A 17,297-nucleotide genomic window follows, 5' to 3' on the forward strand; every position below is an offset into this window, starting at 1 on the left:
TATGCATTATAAAAATCACATCGATATTGACATAAAACTGTTGAAAGAGGGAGGAAAAAAAGAAATAATTGCAAATCAGTGACGGGAGGTTGCCGAGAAAACTGCATTGAAGCAAAAAAGCAATAATATTTCCAGAGTCTTCCAGAACAACGACCTTAAGTAATCTATCAGACGCTTATTTTCTGTAATGAGTTTCTCCCAAATCGAGTAAATCTACCACTCTGAGGCGCCTCATATAGATTGAGCAGATAAAACAAGATAATCTTTCGGGAAAACATGGTTGACTACATTATTTCTACTGCATGTAACTGGCTAAAGTCTACGACAGGAGACAAATTCCTCGTGTGTTTCTGACATACTTGGCAAATAACGAGGATTCTAATTCCGATTCTGACCCTGTCGGCCGCAGAACATTTAAATGCTGCAGAGTTGACATTAAATCACAAGTCAATAATTCAGGTAAAGTGAAAAATTCAATGAACAGCATCATCATGAATATCTGCAGCTGAGGGGTATTCATTCTGATGAGAAAGCCCTGAAAATAAGATTTTTTTTTTTTTTTTTGCGGTAAGCTTGAAATGCTGTGCAGAGAAAATTTAATTTGAGCTAATCTCTTCGATCTAACGACTTTGAGTACGTAATGATCACGCACGTGTGTACCAAGGAGTACCTTGGGCAATTTGGAAGTAAATCCCCTATAATGTTGCAAGCTTCCTTTTCCTCAAGGGCAGGACATTGCTTCCCCCCACTCATCGGGATCTGTGTCACGACGCGTGACCGCAGACGGTAACCGGGAGACAGGTCGGTGGACCGGCAGGTCTTCGAGCAGGTACTCCACGACAGCCAGTCAGAAGTCTGACAGTCCCTGGGCATCACACATGCCTGGTAGGTCACGGGGGGGTTGTACTTGGTACAGAGGCTGTAGGTTAAGAAAATAAACGTGGCAAGGTGAAAAGGGATGGAGAAAATGAAGTCAAATCAGAATGACACACCGATAACACGATACTGGACATAAAAAAAAATAACAGGTCAAGAAGGTATAGAGCTCGTGCACGTGACGTCACCATTTTCATGGCGCCATATTGCCGGTCAAACAGAGCTGCTCGACATTGTGGGAGACATTGAAACGGAGGAGAATATTTACAATCCCCAAGACCTGTTGTGCTGTTGGTTGTCACAACAGACGAGACAGATATTGAAACAGATCATTCAATGCAATACCAGCTGAAAAGATCGATGGATTTTGGCAATTAAATGTGATGGATGGTGCCCAACCAAATACACGTGACTGTGGAGCGATCACTTCATTTCAGGTAGGAATTACTCTTAATGTCATATGACCAATTAGTATCTTTCATGTGAAATGGACTCATTTGAGGACAATGCGTATTTCAAAAAAGAAAATAAACCATCTGTCGCAGAGAGGTTTACTTGTGGCAGCGATACGCTTCCGTGTACGGAGGAGCCGTCACCATGTCTTTTTTTTTCCCCAATCATAGCTAATGAATGCAAGTTTGTGTAAAACCAGGGGTCATTTATTTAATACTGGTATTTGTATTGACAAAAATCTGAAGGCTCCATCGCTGTGAGGGATTTATTCTTGATTGGGAACAGCTCCAGTAACCAAGTATTTGTATGCATCCAGACTTTTCTACGCTTTCAAACCCTTCCGTGTAAATCTCGATGACTTACTCACTAGATACATGTGTGGATCCAGTTGTCCAAGACAAGCGGAAGCGAATTAACAGTCCGATTTCTTAGCGGCGAAAACATCGACTTCAGCATTAAATATGGGTCCTCTATGCCAAGTGTATCTAATTTTTCCACGTACCTTCGTTTATTATCACCTTCAAAATGTTTAACGGTATCAAACAAAACTCTGGGTGTCGTGCTATAAGACGTATTTTCGTTTAGTCGCCAACTGACTTAGCATTGAAGAATGCTTTGCTAAACCGGTAATATGGCCAGTCACATGATTTTGGTGACGTAGGTGCACGAGCTCTATACAATAATAGTATCTTTCCTACTGTAAAACCATCGTAGACTACACACTCTCTCTCTCTCACACACACACACACACACACACACACACACACACACACACACACACACACACACACACACACAAACTGCATGTGTAGATGTATATTTTTTTAAAATGAACAACAGAAGCTGTCAAATTAGTTTTCTGCACAAATGCTGATCAATACGAAACAGGCAGATTAGTCATGTAATTACAGCCTCTATTGTTCACTTTAGAATGCTAAATTAGGTTGGTTATTAAGATCGGGCTACAATCCTGATTTCATTTGTTAATTAGGCCATAATTGCGAAAGCAGATTGAAAAGAAGCTCAGATGGGAAAAATTGAAACAGTCTCAATCACTCACAACAACAAAAAGCAACATTGTGAAGTTAAAAAAAAAAGATTGAACGAGTGCAAACAAATTATTTCCTGATGACACATCTGATTGATGTGTAGGAAATTAGAAAATTTTGTGTGTTCGTGTGTGTGTGTGTGTGTGTGCACATGTGTGTGTGTGTGTCTTCTCTTCTGAATCGAAATTCAAATACCAGAGTTAGTGCAGACAGCAGTACTTGACATTTTGCACAATAGTGCTTCACTGTAATGTTAATGCGGTAAAACAGAATCCACATGCCAGGACCACGAGAGGGGAGGCCAACTGATTTGGTTCCCTTTGTTTCAGAAAATCGCAGAGCAATTAAACAAACAAAAAAAAAAAACTGCATTAAAACTCATGTTGCTCAGAGACACATTTTATCTTCTCATAGTAATGAATTCTTAACAATCCACGAGTGTATACATACACACGTGTATATTTGCTTGTTGAATCTTTCCAAATGAACTTGAAACTTCATCTTTAAGTCTAATAATACACAAATTGAACAACTCAGAATACGTATTGACCTTTCATAGGCAAGTCAATTTTTTAACATTATTTTATTTGACTGAAACTCCAGAACAGAACACAAATACGTAAAAATTAAGTCGTTTCTACAGTATGTAAATTAATATATTTCATGGTAAAGTTTAACTTCCGGAATAGGATGCATGCTCTTCTTTCAAGGTAATTGCAATACATTGTTTTTGTTTTATTTGAAACATATGCATTCACACCAATGTGCGGAACGCTTAATTTTAAAACAAGGTATTTTAACTGTATTTCCTGGGGACATAAAAACACCATTTTTTCTGGAACGGCCTACCAACAAATAGGGCCAGTCAGTGAAAAAACTATATTTCCAAAAAGTGTTCTCCTATTAGTGTTGTTTCTTTTTTGTAAACAATGTATAATGTTCGAGATTTACTCCAATCTGTTTCCTTATATAGTTATTCCAAGTACTGTATTCTCTGCACTATAAGGCGCACCACATTATAAGGCACACCTTCGATGAATGGCCAATTTTCAAACTTTTTACATATATAAGGCGCACCGCATTATAAGGCGCATAGAATAGACACTACAGTAAAGACTGGGGTTACGTTATGCATCCATTAGAGGCTCAATACTGATCCATATATAAGGCCCTTTGGATTATAAGGCGCACCGTCGGCTTTTGAGAAAATTGAAGGCTTTTAGGTGCGCCCTATAGTGCGGAAAATACGGTACTGTACGTATATAATCGTGTGCTTACCTCAGCATTGTGTTCTTCCCATCACTCCGGGTGCAGCGGACTTGCCGTGTCTGGTATCCCACCTCTAGCTCCCAAGACATCGGGTACTTGCGGTGGTGATGACGGTCATGATGGTGTTGATAATCATAGGAGGCGTGTATGATTGTATTGTTCTGTTTGTTACTGCTGAAATCCACAGTGGTCCGACCGTTTAATAGGCCGTCTTTGTGATGGGGGAGCCTGCACTCGCTCCAGGCTCCTACTTTAAGGCTGTACTGATACTCATCCTCCCCGGTATGGCAGCCAACGGGGCCAGAACAAGTCCTGGTTTCGGTCAGATTGGGGCAGCTCGCGCCACCGTACATTGGAGTGGTCAGAACGTGACGAGTCCGATGCTGCAGGCCAGCGCCGCATGTCTTGCTGCAACCTGACCACGAGGTGAAGTCCGACACGACGCAGTCCTGCGGGCAGGGGATGAGACACGCCTGTTCCACCGGTGGTCTCTGGGAAAAGAAGTCGCATATCCTTGATGTGACTGTAGTGCGGTTGGAAGTGCGCACACACTGCACTTTGCGTCTCTGGATCCCATGCTGTGCTGTAATGCACTCTGTGGTCCTCAGCTTGAGCTCGTTGGAAAAAAAAGGGAGGAGAACGCAGCCCTCCCAGGCGGAAAGCTCCCACTCAAAGAGATCCTGGTGCCAGTCGCACACCTTGAAGCAATGCCGCCGACTCTCGGGTTTGTCCATGTGGTTGCAGTGAGAGTGGTGAGTGGTCCAGCCCTCTGTGTGCACACACCAGACTGTCCTGGTCTGGACTCCGCCGGAACCACACTCTTCGCCCACGCAGTGACCCCACTGGCCTGGAAAAGAGAAAAGACACCAAAGGAGGACGTTTCTTAAAAATGGAAACTCTCACCCGGCTGATTTAAATTGCAGCTTTCCACCGGTTTTGCAATCAAATACAATTCAAGGCCATTCTCTTAACCTCCGTGATTGCTTTATTCTCGAACAGGGGAAGACAGCACTTAAGGAAGCAAAAGCAATCAACCGAGCGGTAAATAAATGTATAGAAATAAAGCGCCGGTTTCTTATCACAAAGGGTGAAATTTGGTTATATGTTCAATTCTAAGCAGCTCAGTTACATCAGGCCAGATGACTCGTGAGCAGGAGGTTGACCAGCGACTGCACCAAGGTACTCTTCAGCCTTTCAGTCAGTGACCGCCTGAGTGTGAAGTAAACTGTTGCACTGACAGTACACAAGTGTACGCAGCGTCCATGCATTCAAATATTTACCGTTTCCTTATTCTCTTCTGATGCCACGCGGGGGATCTCGAGCCAAATGAATTTAGGCGAGAGATACATCTTGGACTTAACCGCCAGCCAATTGGAAGGCACGTAACCAACCACCCACTCCCAAATTCTCGTCAATCGAGATAAGAAACATATTTTTGGTATGTGTGTAGGGGAGGGAGGGAGAGAGAGACCTACAACGATGGCAAGAAGAAGCAAAGAAAGGCCGGACGTCCTGATTCGAACGGCCAGGCTCACAACTGCGAGGCGGATAGATGCTAACTAACACCACAAGGTAATAGATGATAAGGAATGATGGCATTTCATTGGTGAATGAAGATAAAACATGGTAACATTCAAAAATCGGTGACAAAAATGAGTGTAAAAACAATAAGTGGTTAAAACTGAGAAATCAGATCAACAGTTTATTGTAAATTTCATGGATCAAATCAAATTCAATGATGAATGTGGATTCCGCTGCAAACTGATATTCATTTTCTTTCAGTGGGATTAATCATGAGATTTTTGGACTTTTTGAACCCAAGTGTCATTTCTGGGTGCTTTGAAACAGCTGATTTATGCTCAAGGCGGCAATATTTCAAATTACTGAACTCTTTTATAGTTCATTGGAGCATCTAATTGAGTTTGTTTGTCTTGACTTTGTAATGTTAATTTGAAGTTCCATTATTACTGTTTATGGGATCTTTTCATCTTATGTCCCCTATTTGTTTTTGCATTTATTTATTTATTTTTTTAATGAATAAAGTGTTCCACTCCCAATAAGCAACGTATTTACCGATTGTTCAAATGTTAACCGCTTCATCCAGTGGAGAGGCAAAAATATTCCAGTAAGTTAATTAGTGACAAGAAAATAAAACGGTCGAAAGCCAACTCAAAACCGGGCATGCCACGAAACTATGATTTATGCTTATTTTAATGTGAATAGCAAACCGATGATGCTATTATATCGTGAGCTTGGTGTAAAAATGTCTTTTTGCTGCATTCTACATGCATTATAAGGTTAAAAATAAACAGCTAATGTGCATCTCATAATTTAACAACCTTTTTAGACGGAAATGATTGGAAATCACAGTTATTATCCGTTTAATGAAGAAGAAAAAAAATCAATGGAGGTAAATGTTAAACACTAAGACTTTGATTGTGTTCTCGTGGTCACCGTTGGCAATCCACACTTTTATCACCATCATCTTGAATCGTTGCCAGCTCCTGATGATTTATAAAAGAGTGATTAGGAGTGATTCCGCTGCCAGGACAACCCAGCGAACACAAGCACCATCTTGCTCTTAAACTCTGAATAATCTCTCACTCGATCTGTCAGCATCAGCACACGTCGGTTCCTCTCGCTTCTTACGGGCACATAGGCGCCTCACTTACACTTTTCGCCTTTCTCAGCATGTAACTGCCGGCTCTCGGAAGTCCCCTGGGTTCCCCTTTACATCTGCCATTCCATTAATGTTCTGGAATAAGATTGGTAAGAGGCCAATTACGCCACAATACTGGAAGAGACAGAAATTAAAAAAAGGCCATGTAGCTTTAGTGGGGGTTTTTTTTTTTCTTCTTTCTTTTTTTTCCCCCAGCAGCGTTCACTTGAAGTCAGACAAAGGATAAGCAATAACAAGCTACTCAAAAGCTTTCTCCTATGCCCCGGGAGCTCACAGATGGATACAAATTGGGAGCAAACAGGAGCAATACACTATCTCATCAAAAGCAGCAGGCAGCACCCGGTTGAAAAAACAAAAAAAAAAAAAAAAAAGGAAAAACAACTGAGCGCAGTGGAATCACCTTCCTCTCTGGTCACTTTAATTACATTTGTTAAAAGTCTCGGGTCCCTTTAATTATATTTGTTAAAGGCTGCACTGGGAAAGTTCAGTGAGAATTTATTTGACATCTGGGTGCACATCGCGTGCAGTTAAGAAGCTATTAATGTCCAAATGTTTGTTCGTAATTTAATACAGCGTTCAAATGTCTTGATTACATGTTCCAACCTTAGTTTTTTTGTTTATGTTTACAGTTTTGGACATTTAGCTGCATATAGAATAAGACGTTACTAATTTCTTGTGCCTTTTAATTATGTTTAGGGTACAATGTTTTTACTTATTAAAAAAAAGACTCCTCCTTCAAGTGCAAATACTGTAATTATGATGTGATGATGATGGCCAGAGAAAACTTTTCCGATATTTTAATTTTTCTTCATATTTCAGATCTTCATTATCCATGTGTTTACTCAAATTGGGCTACTCATTAGTGATAAGAAATAAAGCAGGACCGTTGCCAATACTCTTTCGATGTCATCCTGCCCAACTCCTCTCACACGAGAATATTCATCCTTTCTCTTTGCCGCCCATCCTCACGAGGGTCACGGGGAGCATCGTAGCCTATCCCAACTGTCAACGGGCAGGAGGTGGGGTACACCCTGAACCGGTGGCCAGCCAATCGCAGGGCACAGAGAAACACTCACAATCACACCGAGGGGCAATTTTAGAGTGTCCAATTAAAGTTGCATCTTTTTGGGACGTGGGGGGAAACCGGAGTACCCGGAGGAAACCCACACAGGCACGGGGAGAACATGCAAACTCCACACGGGCGGGACATGAGACTATAATTTGCAAAAACACTTGCATCTGCAGTCAGTCACACGGAATGAATTCACAGCTTACCTAGCGTACGGCAGCATTTGATGTCATTTTTCTTAGGAAAGCATATGTTGATCAGTGCAAGACTGAGCAGGTGATTAACTACAGCGCGATGACAAATAATACCCCGGATTAAAAATACGAGCCAGATGTTATGGCGCATCGAGACCTTAAATTTCCTCCCGGCGTTGCTGCCGTCTTCTTCATTTTACTCGCTGACTGTTTTCCCAGCTTCCATCTCCCACTTCCCAACCCGAGTTAAGTTGGACTGTTTATGGCGTGTGTCACAACACTTTTTTAATTAAATGATACCTGCGCCACTGAGCCACATTATGCGCCGACGTCCCTCGAGCCGCACTTCTGTCAGTTGCCATTTATGAGCCGTGCCGCACATCTTCAATTACGACATTTATATATGCAGAAAAGCTCGTGATTGTCATCAGGTACTCGATCAATAGCCGGGAGGCTCTTATTAAATGTGATGGAAGGAACTAGAAAAGTGGTGCAATTAGTCTAAATAATGTCACCAGGGGTCCATTTACAGAAATAAATGAACTGGCAAAGTTTGCGTGATGGTAAAAGTAAAACGATTCTTCTCAAGTACTGTAATTCCGTAAAATGGTTAATATATCGAGTACATTGCATTATTTTGCTTTGATACCACAACTTGCACTGTCTCAAGTCAACAGATCGAACGTGACTTCAACATTCTCCGCCAATGAATTCCATACCCCGAGGCTGCCTTTCCTATATGCGCGCGCACCCAGCGGGCTTTTGTTGATATTTAACATTCATCCTTGCAGCGTCGGCGCCAGCTCTCCTTGAATGCTAAACTACAACCGCCAAACCCGCGGAGAGACATCGAAAGAGGTAACACGTCGCTGACGATGCAATGCTCAGTTTGGCTGAACACCAACAACAGTGCTGTGAGTCACAAGCTGTGCTTTACCCAAACAAACTACTGCTTTCCCCCATTAAAGAAAAGTGTGAAGAGACTGATCATGATCAAATTTACTACGTTTACACCGTGCTACTGCATTAGAGCCTCTCGAATTGAAGAGTGCCCTTTACAACTATCAACATAAAGGGGGTGTGAAGTATTTCGGAGGAATTAGATCTCCTCAGGCACGGTGGCGCAACTGGTTGGAGGGTCAGGTCATTGACCAAATCCCGTCGTGTAGTCCTGGGGTGATCCCTCGCCTTTCTAAAGATCATTGAGACCCCACGAGGCGATATCTTGCATGGGGCTCCGCTCCGATTAAGATTGACCGTCATGTTTAGCTTCTTCCATTTTCTAATGATTCCTCCAGCACTGGACCTTTTTTAACCAGGCTGCTTGGCAATTTCTCCTTAGCCCTTCCCAGTCATGTTGAGTTGAACACTTTTGTCTCTGGTGTCTTTGGACTGCTCTTTGGTCTCGGTCATGTTACCAGTTTGAGTCTTACTGATTGTTTGGGGTGGACAGCTGTCTTTATGCAGCTAATGACCTCACACGGGTGCATCGGATTCAGGATAATACATGGAGTGGAGGTGGACTTTTAAAGGTGGACTAACAGGTCTTTGAGGGTCACAATTGTAGCTGATAGACAGGTGTTCAAATAATTATTTGCAGCTGTATCACACATCGTTAAAAAAAAAAACAGACATTGTGATTTCTGGATTTTTCTTTTTAGATTCTCTCTCTCACATTGGACATGCACCTACGATGAAAATTTCAGACCCCTCTATGATTTCTAAGTGGGAGAACTTGCGATATAGCAAGGTGTTCAAATACTTATCTTCTTCACTGTATATCTATCCTGTATATATTGCCCAGCAGCACTCAAAGAGGTGGCACAACATCTAGAGACAGCTGTCAACAATCAGTGCTCATATTTGGGCTTTTTTCATTGCACTCTGAGGAACAAACTAAACAATACTGTGTCGAGAAGTCTTACATTACTGCCTCACTTCCACTAACCAGCACACCATTTGTCACAACGTGCAAACACACCGGTGGCAAAATAACAAGACAACATCAAACAAAGGTGCATTGAACCACAGCATGCAGTATATAGTTTTTCCTCCCTTTTTTAAAATGGGATAAAAATGATAAAATAAGGGTTGAAATCAGTGAAATCTGTGTTTGTCCGGTTACAATAACTGCTCTTTGGCACCAAGGGAGTTCATCTGAAAAAGCAGCCACTGTATATCTCTTGACGTTCTCTTTCACACACACACTGTAGATGTAGATCTCCCACTTTGATTTCAAATCACCAGGAAAAAAAAGTAAAATAAAACCTACAGGGTTTCCCAGGAGCAATGTGTTTATGCTTTAGTCTATCACTCTAAGACGTGTTGACGATAGCTCTGGGAAGCAGCTAAAGCAGCGCGATAGCTTTGTGGTGATCTGAATCTTTTTTTCTGTGCAATTGCTTGTCTTTGTGCGGATCCCTCAAGTCCCCGCAGCAGCCTGCGCCGAGGTGACAAGTAATTGGAGAGGATGTCATTCACGCCTTTCTCGCTACCGTCCACTGACCTGGGATTTTGCTCCCGTGCGCACAGGAGCAGAACTAATGGCCCTATCTTCTAACCTGCAGAAGGTCCCAGGTGTCTGGATGATGATACAGGCCATTGTGGCCGTGAGAGACCCAAAGGATTTTTCTTTTTCAAGAAAATACCCCAACTGGAGGTATGTAACATCTAGCATTTTATGTTTAATGCCACGGTAAACGTGCGATAAAAGTCAACGAGGAATTCTTTCAATTGAAATTTGGAAGGCAGCAGCTCTGTCTGCAGGTGCAGCGAAGGACCCCGAAGCGGAACAAGTGGGTTCAATTTCCTTCTTGTCCATGTTTGCCTTGACACTCTGTCATGGTTGCACATGTGCTCTCATCTGTTCAAAGGTTTTCCCTGTGCTCCACTCAGAAGGAAGAGAATGTTCCCCTTGATTTCGCCTCTAAAATGGGGTGAAAGTACTTGCAGCTATCTGCGATTGGCTGCCAACCGGTTCAGGGGCTACCCCGCCTCCTGCCCGAGAATTTCTGGTATAGGCTCCGGCACTCCCGCGACCCTTGTGACGATAAGCGGCTCAGAAAATGAATGGATAGACTTCGAGCTATGTCAGAATCAAGCTGACTCTGATTCTGATGCGACAACTCAGCAAGTCCTCCGCCATCTGCAGGGATCTCTTATTCATTACAGGGGTTTACAACAGACAAGACAAGCTGGGTTAGACCCTCTTCCACAACTACGCGTTCAAAAATGTAATTGACAAGTCTTGGGGGGCAGTAGAACGGATTACTAGCCTTTAAGTGTATTCCAATAGGGAACATTTATTTGATATACAGTATGGGCAAATTCAGTTACAAGATTTGTCATGGAATTTAATTAACTTGTAAGTCAAGGATACCATTGTACAGATTCCACTAGGATGGATTAACTCGTGCACTGAGCATCAGTAAAAACTCCTCTCCAAATTTAGAACCAAAGTAAGAGAAGCCGATATCCTTGAAAGGAGTGTTGATATAGCTCGCATATTGAACGGAGACATGATGCGGAAAGTCAAGCAAACGATCCCGATTCACATGATTTGGTACGGCAATTGAATTATCATTATTCATCGGGGAGTTATGAATAGACACTTCTGACAGGCTAGTTTGCTCCCCGTTGGCATCCTTGCCTCTCTCTAGCGTGTCCTGGGTCGTCCTCGGGGTCTCTTTCCGGTGGGACATGCCCGGAACACCTCACCAGGGAGGCGTCCAGGAGGGATCCAAATCAGATGCCCCAGCCACCTCATCTGGCTCCTCTCAATTTATCTTGAGAGCTACAATAATAATACGAATAATTATAGTATTTTATCACAACACTTTGGCAAAGGGAACGAGCTGTAAGGCGTTGGCCTCACAGTTCTGAGGACCCGGGTTCGATCCCGGCCCCGCCTGTGTGGAGTTTGCATGTTCTCCCCGTGCCTGGGTGAGTTTTCTCCAGGCACTCTGGTTTACTCCCACATCCTAAAAACACGCGACATTGATTGGGCACTCTAAATTGCCCTTAGGTGTAATAGTGAGTTTGTTTGTCTCTATGTGCCCTGCGATTGGCTGGCAACCAGTTCAGGGTGTACCCTACCTCCTGCCCGTTGACAGCTAGGATAGGCTCCAGTACTACTGCGACCCTTGTGAGGATAAGCGGGTAAGAAAATGGAAGGATGGATGGATATAGACTTTTCAAGTATTTTAGTTACCAGTTTTTGGAAACACAAGTGATGATGATTCCATTTCATCTGAACAAGTTCTGCTGCAAAGCACTACCACTTTAGCAGCGCTATCCAGTCTCACCTGTTCTTGATTACCTCTGCAAGGCGTGAAAGTGGATAGGTGGCTGACGTGCATAGCAAGAAACCATGACACAGCTTAAATGGAACTTTGCGCAAGTACCCTTAGGAAGGAACTGTCGAGTTACCCCTGCTCCTGAAGCTGGTATAGAGCAGCGCCCCAAATAGTGTACATTACATAACACAAAGTAAAATCAATCATAACTTTCCGTGACATTGTGGGATGTTGCTTTATGGGCTATAAAATGTGTGGGCGGAGAGCAGCTCACGTCGGTTCGAGACACTTCATAATTGTTACATTTTTAAGTGTTTACGTTTTCTTTACTTCCATTGATAATTGACTGAGCGCCATAATGGATCTTTTTTTCTTCATGAATACATTTTTTTTTATCTTAGTATTTTCAGTTGCTCGTCTTTGTTTATTGTCTGTGGTCTTAGCTTTGGCTTTCCCATAGTATCACTTCTCATTGCATACTCGCACGCGTTGTGTTTATTCTCTTTTATTGTGTTTTATGTCCTTGTGCACCAATTCCCACACACATCAGTATTTTATTCTGAGCCCATATGTCTGATAGACAGACCAATGACTTCTTCGACTGAATAGGCAGTTCCTGACTGAGACGTTATTTTTAAACATCTTACGCACTGCGGCGCCCCATTGATTTGCATGTCTCGTAATGTCTAAAGGGCCATTAGAAAATCCACATCAACAGTGGTCTGCATTCTCAGTCAAAGATTTGAATTAAAGTCGCCAACCAAGAGAGCAGAAGGTTTTTATGTATTGGCCTGCTCATGTACTAGGACCTTCAACTCCATTCTCCAGCAAAGACCTTGTGCAACCAAATCTATCAGTCTGAGAGCATGATCTTGGATCTAGAAAAGCCCCCCAAGCCCCCCTAGAGCGAAACCCACGAGCAAGAGTTTCCCAGAATTGTCTGCTCATTAAGTCCTGTCTATCTGAACGACTTGCAGTTCATTGGAATGCGGCTTTCTGCATTCATCCTGGAAAACTCGACTCAAGTTGAACGTTACAACATGAGGGTCTGGAAATAATAATAATGACAATACAATTATTAACAGAATCCAGGGTTAAATGGCTCGGAAGACAGTTCAGAGGGGATGCCACTTCAGTGAGATAAACTGCAAAATTTGTTTGGTGGTTCTGCAACGATCTACCAGTGGCGCCTCTGAGCCGCAGGGGTGTCAAACTCATTTTTGTCACAGGCCACATTGTAGTCATGATTTCCCTCAGATGGCCGTGATGACTGTAGCACCAAATACATTTATAATTGCCTCATTACGTATACAGTACAGTGGAACCCCAGTTTTTATATGCCCTACTCGTGATGTGACTCGGTTTTCTATTTTGAGGGTGAAATTTTCTCCATTAAAGTACACAAAGCTGACATTTTCTGAGGCAAAGCTAAGTGGCTGTTTTAAACAAAAAACATCAGAATTTTTTACAGTACAGGGAGTCCTCGGGTAAAGACAGTCTCGACCTAAGACGTTTCGACTTTACGACGCCCGTCCGACATCCGCCATTGTGTCTGGCTAATGCTTGTCCGTGTTTGTGCGCCGGTAGTATCTTCGCATTTTTCATCCTGGTTTTTTAGACATTATCGCCCCAAAGAAGAAAGTTGCGTCTTTCAGCAATGCTTCTGCAGCCAAAAGAAAATCCATTACCATGGAAACGAAGCTCAAGATCATAAAAAGATTGGAGAAAGGAGAGATCCCAACACCACCAAGGCTTCAGTCGGTCGACCGTAGTAACAATCATTAAAGACAAAGCCCGTATTTTAGTGCATGTGAAGGGTTCTGTTCCTATGTCTGATACAATAATCACAAAACAAGGATCTTTGATACTTGTTGAGATGGAGAGGATTGCGGACCAGGTTCCTTTGCAATAGCTAAGCACAGCCTCCCCTTCTTCTCCATCCACCTATCAGCAGTAATGCTAAGTACATCTTATTTCAATGCATTTGTTTTTTTTTATATACAAAGTATTTTGATGTAAATGCTGACTTTATTGGTGGAATCTGACTTAAGTCGAAATTTGAGTTAAGTCACTACTGTAGGAACTGATCTCAGTCGTAGACCGAGGACTCCCTGTATATATATTCATTTTGACATTAAATTCCAACTTGGAGTGGAAATAAACAGTGGGAAGCGCTCACTATCTGCCAAACCGCGTCTTGTGGGTTGAGTTCATGGATCTGAAGTATTTATAAAATTAAACCCAAAAATATGAAACCCATTATTTAAGGAAATCATTGCTAAATGACGAGCGTGAGTATCACTACATCGATACCACAGAATCGATATGCCAGCCCCATTCTATCACTCAAACTCTCAACAGAATGTGAAAGGACTGGAGTATACGAAACATGTTTTTGGATAAGACTGACAGTGCAGTTGGCTAAGCAGGATTCTCTGGATAATTAACGAACTGTTTATTTTATACTGCAGACTGATTTATCTGACAAATAAGCGCCTAGGATGTTTATTCTAATTTACACATACTTTGTGAGGGACAGCCAGTTTGTCACACATGCCAGATGAGCTGCTCTTCGAGGTTTTACTCAAGTTGACTTTACCTGAATAACGACTGCTTGTTGGAACTTAATCCAGATCATGATATTAAAGAACACCCAAATAAAAAGTGTGCCTGCCTGTTAGTATTAGTGACACTTTATAACGCATACTAAGTTGATTACACAAACTAGTCGCTAAAGTTTGCCGTTTGATAAGTGACACGGGTGATCATTCCAAATGTAAATACAGTGCGTCCTCGGCAAGCGCTTAAATCTGGCAAGATGATTCTGACGCTCGGCACCACCTCCACCTCCCTCTCGGATATCCTCTCCTCTGACTCGACTGTTTCAGCACGGCAGACGATCAAAGGATAAGAATCAAGCAGGCACCCTGGATCAGTAACACTGTGCATCCTAAAAATGACTCATCTGGGAGTTTGTGGATAAAATCTATTTTGTTTCACCTTACGGTCTCCCCTGTGTGGATCCCACTGGGTCAAATACACAGTAAACAGAGCAGGCTATTTTAACGGGTCTCTATAGATGTTGCTGTTCAAACACTTCGAACATCATTAGCATTCACCCCCCCCCACCTCACATTGCGTATGACTCAGTAAAGACATCGCACTAAATTCTGCAGAAATCTTTGAAATGGCACAACCACCCTAGGATAAACACCATGCTATTAACTCGGGAAGGAAGAGTGGGAGAAAAAAACATGCACAATGATATAAGAAATACTACCAGTTGCTAACCTATTTACTTCCAGCCGCTGTTGGGGGGTGGAAGCACTTCTCCTAAAAAAAAAAAAAAAAAAAAAAAAAAAAGCACTCTAACGTGGTGAGGGGGTTCTGAACGCAACCAGTCCATTAAGGGAAAATATCATAAAAGGTTCAAACGTTTTTACCTTTGGAATTTTGGATCTCACAAAGGGCACCCAGCAGAGTCTCAGGTTGGCTCAGAGTTCCATTCATTGTTCAGAAAAGCTTTGTGTCACGAAAAGGAATGCTCCAACTTGCTCGATGCAAAGCAGCTGATAGGTTTTGATTAAACAAATGTGTTGTTTGCGTATACGTCAATATCTAGGGTTAAAGTGGGGGCGTGGGGTCTGACAAAGGAGGAAAAATTCTATTTAACCTTAATTAAGTTTGTGGATTTGCTCCAAAGGAGAGTCTCTGCTTTTTCAATTAATTCCAGACAACCATGAAATAATTTTACTGCATTTTTATGTGGCTGACCTTCGCTGAGACGAGCACAAGACTTAAATCTAAGGGCACAGCAGCTCAACAATCCGTTATCCCAGTTAATGAAAAAGATATCCCAGGCTCCGCCCCTCCTGAACATTGTAGACAAAAATAATGAAAATTATTATTGTTCTCAGTTGTATCTTGTTTATGAATCAGCACAGCTTACTTTAGCACAGTGAAACTCTGATTAGGCTAACACAACCATCACAATGTTGCTGATATACTGTATATGCAAAAAGAAAATAAAAGATACAGCCACTAAAAGCAATAATATATTTTGTTCAAAAAATTGTATTTAGGTGTCCGGTATGAGTCACCTCTCCCCCAGTATATAAAAGCTTGAGAGTCTTTATTCACATCAGCGGTTATCTGGAACAATTGCAACTTAAGTATTATTACAAGGTCCATTTCTACGACCACAGCATGGAGTCGGCGAGTTCGCTATGGATAAACCTCGAAAGTGCATCTCCACGGGATGGCACAAATTATTGACAGCCGGGGGTCGTTATTTACAGGTCAAGTGTCATCCCTATAAACATTCTAAAATAGATATTGTAATGAAAAATACATGTAACATTATTCACTTCAATGTGTATACGAAAAAATAAATATGAGCGGAGAGTTCATCATCGATGTGCAAAGTTATGGAAGTGTCATTCAACATCCCGTTGCGGTGCCCCTGGCCAACAAGGCCGCGGCCGGCTCGGCCCTGTCGACAAGGCCGCGGCCGGCTCGGCCCTGTCGACAAGGCCGCGGCCGGCTCAGCTCTGTCGACAAGGCCGGTAGCGATCCACAAGGCCTGCGGAGGCCGTCCTTCAGCGGCTGCTGCACGGAAGCCTTCCGATGCGCACATCGACATATTTAGCACCCCTGTTTTACGACTTACCCACCCCCCCCCAACTATTGTTTTTTTTCTAGTAGCTGTATACACACCGACCTCTCATTTGGAACCCACGAAGCTCTCGTCCTTTGCAGCCGTGCAATCCATTTTCACGACGAACCGGGTCTCTTGGAAACTTATGAAGGGTAAATCCATCCTCCCGAGTGTTCGAGCAATATCCAGCAATGCGACAAGCCGGCATTTTAGCTAACACAAAGGAACAACGAGCTACCTTCCTGGAGGTAAAACTAATGGAAACAAACAAATCTACTTGGTGGCGCCGCTCTCCTCTATGTCACTTCCTGCTTCTTCTCGAAAACAAATCCCTTGAGAGGATTTTCATGGCGGGAGTTACAAAAAGCCATTTACGTCAAAATCATGTTTTGTGGTGAAAAAAAAAAAGAATGGGTCCATACCGGCTGCCGTTTTTTTAATTAATAACATACTAAAAATCATGTATTTCATGACAGTGGCCCTTTAAAATCTCAAACACGGGGGCGACCCTGCGAATGTGGATGCCACCCTTCCACAGGGCGAGAGGAACCCCGGAGGAGGCCTGTTCACGCGCAAGCTAGCTGGTGACTAACGTCTCTCTTCAAAGCATAAAAAACCCAGGGACGACCCACTGGAACCCATCCCACCCAACAAAGGAATTTACCTGGATGTATTTTCATGACTCAAACATGGGAATGTGTAGGTATAAGAAACATACTAGAAAAAGTAGCGTGTTTTTTAAACAAGCCACCTTC

The 17,297-nt window shown here is 42.6% G+C and overlaps 1 protein-coding gene across 18 annotated transcripts in view; it reads right to left on the reverse strand.

The window, feature by feature from the left end:
• The window catches only part of thsd7ba (thrombospondin, type I, domain containing 7Ba), a 239,415-nt gene that overhangs the window by 95,863 nt on the left and 126,255 nt on the right, over positions 1-17,297 (reverse strand). For all 18 annotated transcript variants that reach the window (XM_061842249.1, XM_061842248.1, XM_061842241.1 and 15 more), the window contains 2 exons: positions 3,657-4,494; positions 671-919 (listed from right to left, as the gene is read on the reverse strand). In XM_061842249.1, coding sequence (XP_061698233.1) covers positions 671-919; positions 3,657-4,494 — 1,087 coding nt within the window. The remainder of the gene's footprint in view (positions 1-670; positions 920-3,656; positions 4,495-17,297) is intronic.

Source organism: Syngnathoides biaculeatus, chromosome 14 (assembly GCF_019802595.1).
Source record: "Syngnathoides biaculeatus isolate LvHL_M chromosome 14, ASM1980259v1, whole genome shotgun sequence".
Taxonomy (NCBI): Eukaryota; Metazoa; Chordata; class Actinopteri; order Syngnathiformes; family Syngnathidae; genus Syngnathoides; species Syngnathoides biaculeatus.